This window comes from Bos indicus x Bos taurus, chromosome 18 (assembly GCF_003369695.1).
Source record: "Bos indicus x Bos taurus breed Angus x Brahman F1 hybrid chromosome 18, Bos_hybrid_MaternalHap_v2.0, whole genome shotgun sequence".
Lineage (NCBI taxonomy): Eukaryota > Metazoa > Chordata > Mammalia > Artiodactyla > Bovidae > Bos > Bos indicus x Bos taurus.
In genome coordinates, this window is record NC_040093.1 from 40092513 (window position 1) to 40110806 (window position 18294).

General features: G+C 56.5%; 1 protein-coding gene across 6 annotated transcripts in view; it reads left to right on the top strand.

Annotated features, from left to right (window-relative positions):
- KIFC3 (kinesin family member C3) overlaps positions 1–17720 on the top strand; it is a 34604-nt gene extending 16884 nt beyond the window's left edge. For 4 of the 6 annotated variants that reach the window (XM_027516438.1, XM_027516443.1, XM_027516441.1 and 1 more), the window contains 16 exons: positions 5539–5604; positions 6074–6217; positions 6359–6598; positions 7119–7292; positions 7774–7921; positions 8007–8137; positions 9302–9413; positions 10717–10898; positions 11886–11990; positions 13855–13985; positions 14497–14620; positions 14848–14977; positions 15067–15296; positions 15704–15838; positions 16235–16343; positions 17055–17720. In XM_027516438.1, coding sequence (XP_027372239.1) covers positions 5539–5604; positions 6074–6217; positions 6359–6598; positions 7119–7292; positions 7774–7921; positions 8007–8137; positions 9302–9413; positions 10717–10898; positions 11886–11990; positions 13855–13985; positions 14497–14620; positions 14848–14977; positions 15067–15296; positions 15704–15838; positions 16235–16343; positions 17055–17080 — 2187 coding nt within the window. In that variant the 3' untranslated portion in view covers positions 17081–17720. Of the gene's footprint in view, positions 1–5538; positions 5605–6073; positions 6218–6358; positions 6599–7118; positions 7293–7773; positions 7922–8006; positions 8138–9301; positions 9414–10716; positions 10899–11885; positions 11991–13854; positions 13986–14496; positions 14621–14847; positions 14978–15066; positions 15297–15703; positions 15839–16234; positions 16344–16829; positions 16859–17054 lie in introns of all 6 variants that reach the window. The other 2 variants (XM_027516439.1, XM_027516440.1) reach the window with 1 other exon arrangement.
- Positions 17721–18294: the final 574 nt, after the last annotated feature.

The following is an 18294-nucleotide window of genomic DNA, read 5'->3' on the forward strand; positions in this document are numbered from 1 at the left end:
AAAATGCTGTGCCTCGTGAGGTGTCACGTCTGTGTGCTCTGGTTTCCTGTCAGCCTCACTGTGATTTGACACAGATTGACCTTCTTGGCTTTTCTATATGTTGCTTCTCTAAGAAAAGCCCACCGTGGAGTACCCTCCACCTCATTCTCAGGATGCCTCCTGGTTCCCATTCTTGTCTAGACTTGTCTTTGAACTCAACTGGCTTTGCCATGTTGCTCTTCCTGAAAAGCCACGTGGCCTAGTAGTTAAGACTGAGGGCTCTGCAGGGGCTCCAATTCTAGCGCCAGCACTTAATAGTCCAGTGACCTTGAGCAAGATTAACCAAGGCTTAATCTCTTGGGACCTCAGTTTTTCCTCCTGTAAAATGGAGATAATAATAGTATGTACCTCAGAGGATTGAGGGGTTCAAAGTAAAGATCTAATCAAGAAATCATTGCCAAATCTAATGTCATGAAGCTTTCTCCTTGTTTTCTTCTAAGAATTTTATATATAGTTTTAGCTTTTGTGTTTAGATCTTTGATCCATTTTGAGTTAATTTTTGTATATGGTGTTAGTAAGTGTCCAGCTTCATTCTTTTGCGTGTGGATATCATTTTCCCAGCACCACTTGTTGAAAAGACTATCCTTTCCTCATTAGAAATCTTAACTCCCTTGTCAAAAATCAGTTGACCAGATATATGAGGGTTTATTTCTAGGCTCTCTGTCCTACTCCATTGGTCTATATATCTGTCTTTATGCCAATTCCACACTTTTTGGTTTATTGGAGCTTTGTTGTAAGTTTTGAAATCAAGGAGTGTGGGTCCTCCAACTTTATTCTTCTTCAAAATTGTTTTTTTTTTTTGAAATCTTCTGAGATTTCATATGAATTTTGGGATGGACTTTTCTATTTCTGCAAAAAATGTCATTAGGATTTAAATAGAGGTTGCATTGAATCTATAGATTGCTCTGGGTAGTGTTGACATGTTAGCAATATTGTTTCCAAACTACGAATGCAATGTGTTTCCATTACCATTATCATCTTTAATTTCTTCCAGCAACGTTTTATAGTTTTTAGTGAACAAGGTTTTGCCTCCATCGTTGCTTTATTTCTACATATTTTATTCTTTCTGATGCTATTGTAAATGAAATTGTTTTCTTAATTTCCTTTTTGTATTGTCCAGTATTCGTGCATAGAAACACAACTGATTTTTAATGTGTTGTATCCTGCAACTTGGCTGAATTTATTAGTTCCAGTTGGCCTGATTTTTTTAATGCTCAAGTTAGTTGCCACCATTTAAATCTTAGTTAAGTTCGTATAAAACCTCAGCTTCCTTTTTTTTTGTCATAAAATATTGGAAGATGTGGCACCTCCGGGCCGACATTTCCACATGGTAGCCGCTGCCTGGAGCCCAGTACCCACTCCTGCCTTTGGTGGAAGGGAGCACCCTTCAGTGAGCCCCAGCCTGTGCCACCTTTGCTGCCCCGTGCCCTGCCTTTCAGCTCACTCACTCAGGCATTCAACACTCTTCTATATGTGTTTACTGAGCACCTACTGTATACCAGCTGCCATTCTAGGCACTGGGAGTACACCGCTGACACAATAGACAAATATCTCTGCCTATCTGAACTTTCATTCTGTTAATAGAACTCATTACGGTGCTGGGCCCTGTCCTAAGCACTTTGCATATATGTTATCTCTTGTAATCTGACTTAATCCTCCAGACCTCCTCGGTAAGGTAGCCTCACTCTACAGCCAAGGATATGGAGAGAGGCATGGTGGACTTGAGACATATCCATGGTTGTCCAGCACATTAGGGCAATGTCTGTATTAGAAAGCTGGGCAAGTCCGGCCTGAGAGTCCATGATCCCAGTGACCCTTGGTGGCAGAGAACTCACATGTGAAAACCCAGCAGTAGAGGCAGGGTGGGTGGACGTAGCCAGACAGGCTTGGTCATTGGTCACATATGTAGGCAGCCAGGAGTTAGGTCTTGTGGAATGGGGAGTGTGTTGGGGGCAAGACAGTATGCTTCCCGGGGCTGCCCCTCAGGCCTCTGGACTGTGTTTCCTTGGGGCTGTCTGGATTGCAGGCCCTCTCATTTTCCCAGCTCAGGAACCCCTTGGTCTCGCCACTGGGACAGCCCTCTGTTCCTCCAAAGACAGCTGATGATGGAGGGCCAGGCTTGGTGGGAGGTCGAGGGTAGGTAATCAGTAGGTTGTCTGCATTGAGAGGTGCAGACAACTGGGAAAACGCAGACCAGCTCGAGCAGCCCCACCCTCTGCTGAGCCTGCTTCTGCTGGGAGATGTAACTATGGGTTGGCGTCAGGTCAGCAGACGGGCCCCATCTCCCAGGTCTCCCCTGAGGCTGCCCTGCACCAGGCCTGTGACTCAGTTTCTCTGGATGACGAGGAGACTGAGCTCAGGCAGTGTGTGTATGTTAAGTCGCTTCAGTCGTGTTCGACTCTTTGCGACCCATGGACTGTATTTCCTCTGGGATTCTCCAGGCAAAAATATTGGAATGGGTTGCCATACCCTCCTCCAGGGGAACTTCCCAACCCAGGGATTGAACCTGTGTCTTTTATGTCTCCTGCACTGGCAGGCAGATTCTTTACCACTGGTGCCACCTGGGAAGCCCCAGGGAGAGTGTTGCACAAACTCAGCCTGGTCCCTTCTCAGCCTGGGGTTGCCTGCGTGCTGTTCTGGGGGTCGTCACTGCAGCCTGTTAGGAGCCTGCTTGGCCCTCTGGCTGACTCTTTGAACCCTCTTTGTGTACAGATGCCGGTATGGTTGCTGATTCAGAGCTGTGCTGGGTGGGCGGAGGGGGGCCCTGTGGGGCCCCCTCCAACAGGAAGCTCTGCCCTCTGGTCAGGCTCACCCTCAGTTCCCCGTCTCTGCTCTGAGCCTGCCTCCTGTCTCTGTCTCCATTGCCCACTGTTTTCCCTGACTCTGAGGGACTCACCTGTTCCATCTCCCAGGCTGGGAGAAAGCTGCCATCTTCCCCGTGGCTCCCCCCAAAGCCGAGCCCTCTTTGTGGCGGGCAGGGGTCCTGCGCCTGGGCAGCGCGTGTTCTTCATTCCCAGGCCCCTAGTGGAGCTGGCCAACTGGGGCGCAGCCACCGCACGCCATGGGGTGGTTGCTGCCTGACCAGCGGTGTTGGTGTGTCCCCCACTGCCCGACACAAACCGGGAGAGGATGAGGGACTCACATCTCTGACAAGAGGAGCCTTTTACAGCCTCTTCCTCATGCCCCACCTCACCCCTAGCCTGGGCCCCCAGGGCAGCCTCTGCCTTTTGGGGGTACCCCTCTGAAATTCCAGACAGTGGCTTGGCGCTCCTAGAGTTCCGATTGTGATGTAAGAAGAGAATAGGAACTGGGCTGCAGGCAGGTGGCAGGTAAGCATCCTGACCACCCCCCTCAGGTAAACACTGGAAACCCCCACTTTCTCTGCACTGGATCTGAGTGCCAGTGGCGTCGGGGACACACAAGGTCTGAACACCCCCAGCCCGGTGCCAAGGAAGCAGTCTGTTGGGGCACCGACTCTGTGCCCCAACTTGGGGCAAGTGGATCTTACTGGGTGATTTCTGAGGAAGGGGAGGGAGGTGGGAGACCCCAACCTTTCAAAACGAGGTGGACTCCACCTATTTCAGGGTGGGAGGAGTGCAAGAGAAATATATATTCTTTGAGACTTGAAAATTACTGCAAAGTGCTAAACGTCTGTCAAACATAATCCTGCTATCCAGCACCCTCTACTTTCTTGTATTGCAAATCCAATTTTGTTTTTGTATTTTTCTTTGACTTAATACATTGAGGAGCCATTCCCTACATCATTTAAAATTCATGATAAGCATATAAGCAACAATTACACAGTAGTGTATGAGTGCATTTACCGTGACCCACCTAAGCAGTCCCCTGATGCTGGGCATTCAGGTTGTTGCCAGTTTCATGACTAAGGAATGATAGGCTGCTTTATTCAAACTCCCCTCTAGGGCAAAGGGACTGAACGCTCTGTGTGTCAGGCTCTTAACAGAAGGGGGCGTTGGAGTGGGCAGAGAAGTGGCATAGGCTTTGCTACCTGCCTTGGTCCACGTCCCGTGCATTGCTAGGAAGGAATGTGCTGGTGGAGCAGGTGACAGAGGTGACCTTCTTGGGTGCCCTCCCTTAAGTCACCTGCTTGCCAGCCAGCAGGCTTTGGGCAGCCAGGTTGGTCCTCCCAACCCCTCTCTGGGTCTTGGGTCTTGTACTCCACCTCCTCAACTATAAGGGAGCAGCTCGCTGGTGTCACTGGTCTTTTCCTCGGAGGTGGGGTCACGCCTGTTACCCAGTTCCTCCCCCAACCCGCTCAGAGAAGCAGAGACCAACTTGTGGTTCAGCTGCCTTCTCCAGCCCCAGGAGATGGTTGGTTCTGAGCTTGTGCTCAACCGATTGTTGATGACATCTCAGCCATACGTAGTGGGGAGATTTAATATGCACAACCTGAAAATCCCCATGTCTGGCCTCGCTTGAAAGGTCAGAAGTTTGGCAACACTGGGCCTGTGTCCCCACCTCACGCCGCACTCCCACCTTCTTCAGCTGGATCTTGGGCGTCTGCTCCTGCTCTGCCTTTCACCTGCTTTTCTGGCTGGTGGACCCTGTAGGCAGTAGGCTTTGTCTCCTGGTGTGTAGTAATAGCCAGCCCAAGGCTTTGTGGCCTGCTTGTGTAAACTGCATCTCCTTATCTCCGTGGAGGAAGCCTGACTCTCTCACGGTACCTTTCCCAAGGTTCCCTGCGGTCATCACAGAATGTTCTGCAGGGAAATCCCTACACGTGCTCTGATGAATGCTGGTGCCAAAGTCCTCATCTGCATTTTGGGTTATTTCCAAGGGGAGAGTTCCTGGGGGCAGGCTGATGTGGAACCAGGGTCTAGGCCTGCGGGGAGAACAGGCAGCCCCCCTGGAACCCTGCTCTCTGGGGGCTGGTTTCTCCTCCTTGGGCTCTGGCTGAACCAGGTCACCCTCACCTCCTGATGGAGTGCACATCCCACGGCTCTCCGGCAAGGCAGACTGGAAGCCAGGGTGGACGCAGATCCTAAAGTTGTGCTGGTCACTGGCAGGCTGGTGTCTCCACAGACAGACTCCCCAGGAACCACTCAGAGTGGAAAATTCTAGGGGCTGGACAAGGACCAATCCACATTTTGTAGTACCTGGAGTTTATACAATTTGGAGGCCTTTTAAGAAAAAAAAAGATATAAAGTTACAAATACAAAAGTAGCTACAGGCCTGGGCAGGGGTCTGGGCAAGGCAGGTGTCCTGAGGGTCAGCCCCTTGAGGCCCCTGTCAAGCTGCCCCTGGAGTGGGCCCAGGGGTCACTTCTCTGCATTTGCTCCCTGGACTCCTGAGAGCCCAAGCTGGCCGGTTCTGTGATGGGAGAGCGTGCTGAGAGCTGTCAGGACCAGGTCAGGTGCATTGCATCTGGAGTTCAGGTGTGGTCTGATGTATGAACACAGGGAGGGCTGGGGCCATGGGGTTGGGCGAGAGGCCTGGGAGTGAGGAACCAGGCTTACCACCCTGGCTTTGTGCTGGCAGGTGGAACATCTGAAGGAGAAGCTTATAAGCCAGGCCCAGGAAGTGAGCCGCCTTCGATCTGAGCTGGTGAGCCCAACAACGCCATCCTAACGGGGCTGAGGGGTGGGGAGAAGCTTCCAGGGTACTTATCACCACGAGCTTGCATGACCCATAATGGGAGGGAGGTTAATACTTGTTTGCTGATGTAAAGCAGGAGTGTGATCTCTGTGTATATAAATATGACTTTCCTTGTTACTTTCACACTCAGGAAAATAGAATGAGAGGGCTGGGGTGTAGCCAGGAGCCGTTCCTATCTCACCACCCTCCTCCATCTCTTCTCTCCTCTGCCCTCATCTTTGTCTTTATCTTCTCTGGAGCCCCTTCTCTCTTCTCTCCGTCCATCACCGGCCTTTCTTTCTCTTTACTCCTTCTCTCTTCCTCCCCATCTTGGCCCTCTGCCCACTGCACCCTGTACTGTCTCTGCCTCCCCGCTGCCCCATCCTTCCCCCCACCTGCCCTGGCCACATGCCCCCACCTCGACTTTGGCTCTCTGCAGGGAGGCACCGACTTGGAGAAGCACCGGGACCTGCTGATGGTGGAGAATGAGCGACTGAGGCAGGAGATGCGGCGCTGCGAGGCGGAGCTGCAGGAGCTGAGGGCCAAGCCGGCGGCCCCTTGCACGGGCTGCGAGCACAGCCAGGTGGGCCCAGGACCAGTGTGGTCGGGGGACAGGGGGCTTGATTCCCAGCAGTCACCCCAGCTCCTCACGCTGACTCTTGCCTGCTGGTCTCACACCTGACCCATCCCCACCTCCCATGCCTCTGTGGCTGTCCGTCTGCAGGAGAGCGCCCAGCTCCGCGACAGACTGTCCCAGCTACAGCTGGAGGTGGCGGAGAACAAAGGCCTGCTGTCAGAGCTGAACCTGGAGGTGCAGCAGAAGACCGACCGGCTGGCCGAGGTGGAGCTGCGGCTCAAGGACTGCCTGGCTGAGAAGGCGCAGGAGGAGGAGAGGCTCAGCCGGCGCCTGCGAGACAGCCACGAGACCATCGCCAGCCTGCGCGCCCAGTCACCGCCCATCAAGGTGAGCCGGGGCTGGGTGGCTGCCTGCTGTATGCACCTGGGCTGTGCCTCGGCACTGGTCTCTGGAGCCCAGGACGGCCAGACGTAGAACAGGCTTGTCTTGGTGAATAAGTAGGTGCAAGGGGTTGAAGGAATCCTTCCAGGTCTGCACTCAGCCTGGCCCCTTCCCCTTCCTGCTGTCCAGGGTCAGGCCATGTAGGCGTCCAGCAACCGAGGCTTGGGGTGCCTGCTATGAGCCAGGCATGGATGTGATGCTTCACTATGTTCTGCTCTCGTCTTTGCCCTCCTTGTCTGTTCTGTGCCCAGTCTTGGGCCACAGCCAGGCTCCTCGTGGGTTCGTGAAAATGAGAAGATTCCAGGAGGCCCCTGCAGCATTCTGGAAAGCCAAGACCTCAGGGCTCCTCTAGTTTTTTTCTGCGGGATGTTAGTGGGATGCTCCTGAGGGTCCCCTCAGGGTCCCAGGGTGAGGGCAAGGCACCCACACACCTCTGTGTGCCTGCCCCTCCGCCCCTTCCTCGCAGTATGTCATCAAGACAGTGGAGGTAGAGTCGTCCAAGACCAAGCAGGCCCTCAGTGAGTCGCAGGCCCGGAACCAGCACCTGCAGGAGCAGGTGGCCATGCAGAGGCAGGTGCTGAAGGAGATGGAGCAGCAGCTGCAGAGCTCGCACCAGCTGACCGCACAGCTCCGGGCGCAGGTGTGTGGGTCATCGCGTGGCTGTCGGGGCGGCATGACGCTGGGGTCGCACTCTGGCACAGTGCAGAGGCTGAGCACCTGGGGTCCCACAGACCCGTGTTCCAGTCCCCCTCTCCCTGCTGGCCGTCGTGACCAAGGGCAAGTTTCTGTTCATCTGTAAAATGGTCTGATCGCAGAACCCAGCTCCCGGTGAGGCTTGACCTCATTGCAAGATTGACTCAGGGCCTGGCACACAACGCTCTTGGAAGGGTACCCTGGTCCGTATCATAACTGATGAGAGATCCTCTCCCCTGCTTCCCAGGGCCTATGGGACCTTGGATGGTGCTGGGCTGATGCTGGGAAGTAGCTGCACGGAGCTGGCAGCCCTTTTGGGGAGAGAGACGGCCATCCTATCTCTCCCTCGTGCATGTGTGTGTGTGTGGGGGGTGGGGCATCTCACCTTCCCATGGGGCATTGCACTGAGCTCCTGACCCTGGCTTCAGATCGCCATGTACGAGTCGGAGCTGGAGAGGGCCCACGGGCAGATGCTGGAAGAGATGCAGTCCCTGGAGGAGGACAAGAACCGGGCCATCGAGGAGGCCTTCGCCAGAGCCCAGGTGGAGATGAAGGCGGTACACGAGAACCTGGCAGGTAAGCCGGCCGGCTGAGCGCTAGCCTGCTCCCCACACCACGGCCCTTCACCCCATCTGCCTCTCACCCCTTTGTGTCCCCATAGGCGTCCGGACCAACCTGCTGACGCTGCAGCCAGCACTGCGGACCCTGACCAATGACTACAATGGGCTCAAGCGTCAGGTGCGCGGCTTCCCGCTGCTGCTGCAGGAGGCCCTCAAGAGTGTCAAGGCCGAGGTGAGTGCAGGCCCTGGGTGGCGGGGCTGGGAGAGGCTCTGGAGCCCCTGGGTGGACACAGCATCCCCTACCACGCCCTTCTCAAACTCAGACAAACCCGCAGACGGCAGCTCCCTTCCCTACCACACACACGGCTGTCCTCAGACCATTGGAAAAACAGTCTGATCAGGGTAGGTATTTGGATATTTGTCTTGTTATGAGTCTGTAAAGCAAACACGTCACATATATCTTTATATTCCATATGGGCTACACATATCTTTATATCTCAAACATGCTACACATATCTTTACATCTGTTAGGTTTAATTTAATTTTTTCAAGCTGTACTTGTGCAGTATGAGAATAACCAACGTCTCTAAAGTGCCTCCTACATGCCGAGCCTTTTATAGCCATCAGCTCCTTGAGTCTGTGTGACAGCTCCGCAGGATAGACATATATTTGGGGACTCGAAAATAGTTCTTCTCCTTTAATAAAAAAATCATGTCAATAATACATGGACATGTTGCAACTACAGACTTCACAGATGGGCGTTGGATGAAAAGGAAAGGCCTCTCTCTGCCACCCAGCCCGCTCCTCAAAAGAAACCTCTCCCAGCATGTCCCCTAAAGGGTATCCTGAGCATGTTGAAAACTATTGACATGTATGTGCATGTACACGCACTTCCCTTTCTCCCAACAAAGGGGAACAGGTGTGAGTGTAGCCTGCATCTTGTTTCTTTTCCCTATGAATGGAACTTGAAATCTTTATCACCAGCTCCTATGAATTCCCATTTTACAGATGAGGAAATTGAGGCTCGAAGACATTGAGCCAGTTGCTTCTGGTCTCCCAGCTCTTCAGAATAGAGCTGAGATTTGGGTCCAACTGAATCCTGTAGTCAAGGGCTGGTGCTGTGGAGTGAGGGCTGAGTCCCAGCTCTTTGCTCATCAGCAGGGCAACATTGAGGTTGGCTTAGCTTCTTTGGGGCTCAGTTTCTTGCTCTGTAAAATGGGTCTGGTTACAGTACCTACCCAGAGGGGTTATTGGGAAAATCTGACGTGTGACAGCTCAGCTTAGGTGCCCAGTCCAGGGCAGGCAGCGATGAGCAGGCTGTCAGTGGGGGGGCAGCGGCCGGGCATGTGAGGTGGGTGGAACTGGCCCCCTGATGGCACTGCCCTTCCCCCACCAGATTGGCCAGGCCATCGAGGAGGTCAATAGCAACAACCAGGAACTGCTGCGCAAGTACCGCCGGGAGCTGCAGCTGCGTAAAAAGTGCCACAATGAGCTCGTGCGGCTGAAAGGTGACTGCCGTGTGGGTTAGGGGGTGCCCAGCAGAGGGGGCCCTGACCTGCCTCGGGGGTGCTCCTGCCCTTCCCTTTGGCCCCCAGTGCCAGTCCTTGGAGCTGTGCCCTGTCATTTTGAGGGACTGTTGTGATGCCCTCTTTGTAAATAAGGGTACGGAGGCACAGGAATGTCACAGGGAATTTGCTCAAAACTTCATGGCGAGTAAACAAACTTTGCACCTTGGATCCATCCAACTCTGAAGCCTTTCCTCGTGCCCATGGCAGCCTGCCAGGTGTTGGAGGAGCAGGGCATTGAAGTACTGGGTGGTGGGTGGCTAGAATGTCACTTATTCTGATGTAGGGCTTGGTCAAGCTTGAGAGAGCACCCGTTCACTGCCCAGCGGTCCAGAGAGCACCTGCCCTGTGCCACATGCTGTTCCAGACACTGAGGATATGTCTCTGGACCCCACAGAACCTGCCCTTGCCCTCATGGTGCTCCCTTCAGTTTCAGTGGAGGGGAGCAGACAGTGATCATTAATCACCCTGAGAACCCCATCAGTGCCCCTTTACCTGGGCTGGGGAGGGGTTCTCAGAGCTCCTAAATATCTGAGAGTTGAGGGTGTCGAGGGGGCTTCTTGTAGGAGGTGGAACCAGGGTTGAGACCTGGACTGTGAGCTGCAGTGGACAGGTGGAGGGAGGTGGGGCCATGCTAGATGTGATGGGGAGTTTTCTCTTCATTCTCTTCATTCAAGCCTCTGGGATCCCCTCTAAGGGCTTGAAGCAAGGCGGGTGGCGTGATTGAATCTGTGCCCCAGTCAACCCCGGGGCTGCTCTGTTGCCTGTGCCCATCTTCTGCCTGGTCCCGTCAGCCCATCTGATTCCCAGACTCTGTCCTGGCATTCACAGTGCCCTTCTAGAATGAGAACAAGCTCCTAGGCTTAGTGGGATCCAAGCCCCTCATTGTGTGTGTGAGGAAACTGAAGTCCAGATGTGTAATGAGTTGTCCATTTTGGTATCCCACTCAAACTGGGTGCAAGGTGCAAAGTCTCAACTCTGAAAACTGGCCTTTCCTCTATGTCCCCAAGGTGAGGCTGCCACCCTCAGTTGCTTTGCTTAGCAAAAAATGTATTGATACATGAATTCATAGTATAGTGTGAATGACTAAGAACAGCTTTGTGGGCCACCTTGCCCTTGGGGGCCTTACTAAGAAGGTAGGATCTCTTGAGCCACTGGCCTGCTCCAGACACCAGTGGACACCAGTGTGGAGGCAATCTGGTCTTGACCTGGCCTGTACCCATCTCTCCTGCCCCATCAAATCTAGGAAACATCCGGGTGATTGCCCGTGTCCGGCCAGTCACCAAAGAGGACGGGGAAGGACCTGAGGCGACCAATGCTGTGACCTTTGATCCCGACGACGACTCCATCATTCACTTGCTGCACAAAGGAAAGCCTGTCTCCTTCGAGCTGGACAAGGTCTTCTCCTCACAGGCCTCACAGCAGGACGTGAGTGTGGCCCCTGCCGAGAGAGGGACAGAGAGACACACCTCACATGAAGGGGGAGAGATGGGTGAGGGCTGGACGAAAATAAACGTAAGGGAGGGGAGACAGGATGGAGAAGCCTAGGGCTACAAGGTCCCTCTCTTTACCTCTGGAGGAGAGAAGAGGGTGGGAAGGCAAAAAGGGCTTCGGAAGGGCAGATGCATGTATAAGCTAGAGCAACCCCCCCGTGGCTCCGCCCATCTCAGCCACACCCACTCTTGGGCCCATCCTACTCGGGTGATCCCTCCTATCCTTATAGCCACACCCACCCTCATAGCCCCTCCCACCCAACCGTCCCCGCCCATAATCAACCACACCCACTCTCAGCCCCTCCCACTCACATGGCCCCGCCCACCCACTGGACCCTGGCTTGTGTGGAGGCAGGCCTCTCCAGCCAGGAGCACCACCTTTAACAGCCCCACGGGCCTTTCTAGGGATTCCATGCTGCTCGCGCAGACCCCAGGGAGGAGCCTGCAGCCTGTGTGAGCCAGGTGTTTTCAGCATCTGCTCTTCCCTCACATTGCAAGGGCCAACCTGAGAGGCCTGTTTTGCTTGTGCCCAGGCTAGGCTTTATCTTTGCCCCCGTCCTTTGTTGCTGGCTGGCAGGCAAGCCAGTGGAGGTGCCAGGCACATGCTGCCTCTCCCTTGAGAGGGGGAAAAGCTGGGGGAGGGCTCCTGAGCTCCTGGCCCAGGTTGCCCCTTCCTCAGGTGCCAGTGGGCAGTAATTACTACCCTGACTTCCTTTCAGTCTTTCGGCAATGAGGTTGCCCACTGATGCCTAGTGTAAATGACTCATTAGTCACAAATTCCTCCACAGGGAGCTGGTTGCCCATGATAACATGTGCCATATTGTAGCTGAAGAAGGGGAGTGGTCAGGAGGAGGTGGCTGGGGTTGGGGGCAGCCAGCAGCCTTGGCAGCTCCACATCCTCCATCCTACGTCTTCTCTGCAGGTGTTCCAGGAGGTGCAGGCCCTCATCACCTCCTGCATTGATGGCTTCAATGTCTGCATCTTCGCCTACGGCCAGACGGGTGCTGGCAAGACATACACAATGGAGGTGGGTACCCACTGGGTGGAGCAGGGGTTCAGAGTGAAGACTGCCCCCTTGCTGCTATTGATGGGGGTGCCCCTCATTGGTCTTGAGGTTCTGTGTGGGGCGTGTTTTGCCTCACTTGGGCTTCACAGCCTTAGAGCTGAGCCCATAATTATTTGTGTTAACCCTAAGGCACCAGGCCTGAAGTGGGGGTGCCCTGCCTAAGCACACCTGCGTGGTCCTAGTAGGTACGGGGGAGGGGAAGGTGTGCTGACAACAGCCTCTGGCCCCAGAGGTGTCTTGGCCTGGGCTAAGAGTCCAGGGCAGATTGCTGTGACGTATCTCAGGATTGCCCTCATTTCAACCACACACATGTATTGGGCTCCTGTTGTATGGCTGCTCATGCTGGGCTCTGGGCGTGTCGGGATGAATGAGGGGGGACCTCGACCCTCAAGGAGATCCTTGGGCAGCGGGAGAGACTGGCCAATGGAGGCTGTTGTGGGGTGCCCAGCTCTTACCTGCAGCTTGCAGGGCCTTATCTCCACGCGTGTGCCACCCCTCCCCCCCCCCACGCCCCATGCCTCCATGGACTGTGGCCTGGAATAGGGGTGTTGAGAGGAGGAAGAATTTTGACTGTAGACAAAAATGGAAAGCTGGTCACAGGGCATGTCTTTGGTTTGTTAGCATTTCCCTGGCTCTTGAGGGTTGCTACGGGATTCTCCAGGTAGAGGAGGAGGGCAGGTGACCTGGTGTCCCAACAAGGGCTGGGAGAGGGCCCTGCTGGCCCAGGCTGTTGGACACCCTTTGGGAAGGCTCCCGTGGTGGGCCTTTCTTCCCCAGTCTGGACCTTCTTTTCCCTCAAGAAGGGATTGATTAGACTGTTTAGTGAGAGGCAGGCCAAAAGAAGATGGGAAGGGGGAGGGGGTGGTTGAGGGGAGTGTGTGCAACACCCTTAGGCTCCCAGCTCTGTCTGGGGCGCCCAGAGTTGAGGTGACACCAGGGGCACCCATCCTCCAACTCATCCAGGCTGAGGCTCCACGTGCATCAGGCACCCTGCCTGGGGCTCAGCTGTGACCAGAGCGCCTGCCCCGCGGAGCTGGCCCACCCATGGGGAGATGGCAGTGCCCACGGCAAGTCACCATGTGTCCTCCAGGTGCTAGAGAGGAAAATTCATCCAGGAACAAGGAACTAACAGTGAGGTGGGGGGGGATCTGGTGTTTGGAGGGAAAGGAAGCTTCCCTGAGGAGGTGACATTGGTGCAGACACCGAAGCCAGTCAGAGAGGAATGTGGGGCAGAGGGGACAGCGGGGCAGAGGCCACGGGGCTGGAGGGTGTGGGGAGGACACTGAGGCCCCAGTGGCAGAAGTGGAAGTGGGGGTGGAAGGTGCCATCCAAAGGGAGGCCCAGGTGAGGACTCCAGACTGTTTCTAGAAAGGCTAGCCAGCCCGTCCGGCCCCAGTTCACTTGCCAGCTCTCCCGTAGAACCTGGCTCACGGCCCACCTGACACTGAGCCCCAACTCTGGGCAGCAGCAGGGAAGTCACACATTCCCAGTGGCTCCTCCCAGGGGGCCCAGCAGGGCCAGGTGTCCATCAGCAGGCCCTGTGTGCAGGGCCCAGGCCAAGTTCCACCTGGTGCTCTGCTTTAAGTCTCAGGCCCAATCTTGGCAGGGTGGGGCCATTTTAAAGGTGAGAAAACTGAGGCCCAAGGAGGTGAAGCGGCTTGTAGCTGGTGGAGGGTGTTTAGGGGGCAGGCTGGCATGTGACAGCTTAAGTTGGGGAGGCCGGCCTGGGAGGGGTAGCCAGAGGAGGTGGGGAGCATCTGCACAGGTCAGCCTTTGTGGGGAAAGGGGAGAGGCCTGGCTCACTGGGGCCTTGATTTTACCCCAGGGGACCCCTGAGAACCCAGGCATCAACCAGCGGGCCCTGCGGCTGCTCTTTTCTGAGGTGCAGGAGAAAGCGTCCGACTGGGAATACACCATCACCGTCAGTGCCGCAGAGATCTACAATGAGGTCCTCAGGTGAGGGGCCCTCAGGTGAAGGGCCCTCAGATGGGGGCCTCAGGTGGGAGTTGAATGTTGTGACTAGGCCCAGAGAATCCACCGGTTCCAGGCACTAGCAGGCAGGAGGGGGGAGGCCCACTGAGCCCACCTGGGACACCCAGACCAAGGCCCTCCTTTCCTCTGGAAGTGCCCTCACCCTACCTGCAGGCTGCACTGGGTGGTGAAAAGTGAGAGTGGGGTCTTGGGGAACCCTGCCTCCAGGGGTTCAGTGCAGCATGGGGACTGGAGTTACCACCACCCCAGGACTTTTGGGGAACATTCCTGCCTCTGCCCTTCAGCAAACTGAGTGCCCGAGAGGAGCTGGGGCTGGGGAGGGAGAAGGGCTGAGCCCCTTGGTGTCCAGGAAGGCATCCTGAAGTGTGATGGTTGGGAGAACATTCCAGGCTGGTTGGGGGGGTGCGGGGGGGCGGTGCAAGTGTGAGCAGAAGGCAGACTGGGAGGAGGGCGTGACCGTCCTTCCTGCCCTCAGGGACCTGCTGGGACAGGAGCCCCAGGAGAAACTGGAAATCCGGCTGTGTCCAGATGGCAGCGGGCAGCTATACGTGCCGGGGCTGACCGAGTTCCAGGTGCAGAGCGTGGAGGACATCAACAAGGTGAGGAGCTGGGCGGGCCAACGCTGGGAGGCTTCCGCCCACAGCGGATTGGCTCCGCCCGGAGGGATAGGGCTCAGATGCAGGCTCTTTTGGGTCTGCAGGCCTCTGGGAGCCTGTTTCCTCCCGCGGAGGAGGTAGCGGGTGACGCCCCCTGATAGGGATGCCCCAGGACTGGGGATTTCGAAGACCCCACTCTAAAGCCGGTGCGTCGGCCTTCCCATCTCCAGGTGTTCGAGTTCGGCCACACCAACCGCACCACGGAGTTCACCAACCTGAACGAGCACAGCTCGCGCTCGCACGCCCTGCTCATCGTGACGGTGCGCGGCGTGGACTGCAGCACCGGCCTCCGCACCACAGGTGAGCCAGGACCCCCAGCGCCCTGCCTGAGCACCCCCCACCTCTGCCTCTCCCGGGGCGGCCCTGACCTGCCCGCGCCCTCCCCACAGGGAAGCTGAACCTGGTGGACCTGGCCGGCTCGGAGCGCGTGGGCAAGTCGGGGGCGGAGGGCAGCCGCCTGCGGGAGGCGCAGCACATCAACAAGTCGCTGTCTGCCCTGGGCGATGTCATTGCCGCCTTGCGCTCCCGTCAGGGCCACGTGCCCTTCCGCAACTCCAAGCTCACCTACCTGCTGCAGGACTCGCTCAGCGGGGACAGCAAGACCCTCATGGTGGTGCAGGTGAGGGCCTCAGGTGGGCCAGACAGTGTGGCCATCAGTGTGTACAGACTTGGCCAGTTCCAAGAACAGGGGTTCCCACCCCCTTCCTTCCCCTGCAGCCCAGGTAGCCCGCAGGCTGTGCAGAGAAAAGCCTCTTGTCTTCAGCAGCTTCAGAGTCAGTGACATGTGCCCCCCACCCCATAGCCTTCCCAACAGACCTGGCCACAGTCACTCTTTGCTTGCAGCTTCCTCCACTTCAGCCACCTTGGTGAAGTTGCCCCCCCACCCCACCCCAGCTCCCCTCCTTCTCGTCTTCTCCAGGGAGCCTTCTAGAATCCCCTGGTTGTGAGCTCCCTCTGATGCCCCTTCCAGTTCCGTGAGGACAGCTGGCCAGCCAGGTGGAGAGTGAGCTCTCGTGTGTCCCCTAGGTGTCCCCTGTGGAGAAGAACACCAGTGAGACGCTCTACTCCCTCAAGTTTGCTGAGAGGGTGCGCTCTGTGGAGCTGGGCCCTGGGTCCCGCAGGACAGAGCTCGGGTCATGGTCCAGCCAGGAGCACCTAGAGGTACAGGGACCCCCGCCGGCGCTGGGTCAAAGACTTCCGGTCATGGGCAGGAGGGAGGGTGTGGCGGGGAGGACAGCCTGGAGTGGGGAAGAGGGGAACATACCAGAGCGGGTGGAGCCAGAACTTGAACCCAAACCCAGTAGTCTCTTCAGTCCAGGCGTTTTTGTTGACCTCAGAGGTACCTAGGGGTCATCAGCTGGTTGGACGTGGGGCAGGGAGGTGCAGGCTGGCACACAGATGCTCAGTAGTGTTTACTTCTTTATTAATTCCGTCTTCCCATAGTTATTGTATCATTGTCATGTCCATTTTGCAGATGAGAAAACAGTTTGGGGTGGCTGGGGAGGGGAAACACATGGGTGGCAGGGGACCCACCCACCTGCCCTTCTCTGCCCACAGTGGGAGTCAGCTTGCCAGACACCACAGCCCTCAGCGCGAGCCCATTCGGCCCCCGGCTCTGGGACCACTAGCCGCCCAGGCTCCATCAGAAGGAAGCTGCAGCCCTCAGGTGAGTCTTCAGGGAGTGAGCCAGGGTGGGGAGCCTCCCCCATAGGCTGATCACAGCCACTGGGCTGCCCTTATTGGAGTGGGCTTTAAATTTATAAAACTTCTGCAGACCACTTTCACAACCTTCCTTGGCCCTGGGAAGTAGTCAGGGCAGACAGTGCTGGGTCCATTTTATTGATGGGAAACTGAAGGCCCCTTGGAGATGGAGTGTCAGGAGGGGAGGCCAGCCCTCTGGACTCCTAGCTAGGCCGCTGATGTGAGGCCCAGGACGCAATTCTCTGAGGCTGGGTTCATGAAAGACATGGCCTCCCAACTAGGCCGTGGATGGGTGATTAGAATCCGGGGCTCCAGTCCCCAGCTTGACCCACTCACAGAAGGGCCTGGCAAATGTTTTGAGTCTAAAGGGGGTATGGGCAGCAGGGTCCTGGGGGGTGGGTCCCAGCCCAAGGGAAGCCTACCAGTGAGACACCTGTTGCTTTGATTTCAGCCTGACGGCTGGGGCTGCAGAGTCTCCAGGTGAGTGTGGGGGCCAGCAGCCCAGGGCTGCCCGCCCACCCGCCTGCCTGGCCGCCTCGGGTTGCAGGGCTGTGCCGGGAAGCTGGCTGGGTCTGGGGCTCGCTGCCTGCTGTCTGTGTGCTTCTGCGCGGCTGCCTCCTGCTCTAGGACAGAGGCTGACAGTCCCGGTGCTGACAAAACCTATCCCCTCCCATAGGGAAGTCCAGGCCATTGCCTGTGTGATGGACATGCCCACCCTGCCGGACCAGGGACCAGCGACTGGGTCTCCATGCGTGGCTGGCCCACCCCTGCTGCAGCATCTGGAGCCTGTGAAGCAGAGGCCAGAGTGGAGGCGCCTCTTTGACCCCATCTCCCCTTAGAGATGAGAAACATGTTCAGAAGGAAACCATGTCTCTTGGCTGTGGCTCTGGGTGCAGGTGGCACGGGCTGGAAGGGCAGGCCCAGGCCATCAGTGTGGGCCCTTGCGGGGAGGGCAAGTGTGTCGTGTGGGAGGGTGGGCCCTCGCCTGGGCTGGCCCAACCCTCCCCAGCCCGCAGGGCCTCTCCAGAAGGCACAGGAACTGTGGGAGCTGGGCGGTTGGTGGGCAGCCCTGTCCTGCTCTTCTCCGGGAGTAGAGCATCTCGCCAGGCGTGTATACAGTGTTCCTAGATGTACACAGGAGGCCCGCTCCCGCGGCGGGTCGGGCTTTATTTATGGCTGGCAGGAGGTCAGTGGGTGGGGATCTTGCTGCTCCCCTCTTCTGCCTGGCACCAGGCTGTCTCCCTGCTCACTAGCCTCTTGACATTTTCCTCCCTCTGAAATCCTATTTAAGAACTTTTGGAAGCTTAGCCATTTTTACTTATTAAATAACCTTTTTACACAAGCACTGTCTGGAAGAGTTGGTCTTGTGAGCCCCTGATCAGATGCAGGGAGCAGGGTGTTGGCATGTTGTGGGTGGTTCCCCAGTGCTGGCTTGTCACCCACTAAGTCAGGATCAAGTGTCCTCCCCCCATCCTTATCATGATTGACCCATACAAGTACTGGCACCTTTACCTAATAAACGGGAAACTCAAGCTCTCCAAAGGCTTGCCAAAAACCTAGCACAGTGGTCCCTACTCCACTGCCTGCCGTCTGCCCTGGCCTTGCCCCCTTAGGTGAATGGCCATAGGTCAGTGCTACCCACCTCCTCCCTCTGCCTACAGCACCCCAACCATGGGTGCCATGCCCACCAGGCTCCCCACCATGGAAGTGGTGCTGGTCTGCACCTGGTCCCAGCCTTGGGGAAACATGTGCAGGGCTCTGTGGGGTCCTTGCACCAAATGAGCTGAAGTGGCCTCAGGAGGAGAAGCAGGGTGACCTCTGGGTCAGGGGAGCTGTTCTGGCCAGCCAGCACTGGGGGCCCTGCAGGGAGGGGCAGCTGTTCAGAGCATGGGGTAGTGGCCTTTCTGGTCCCATCC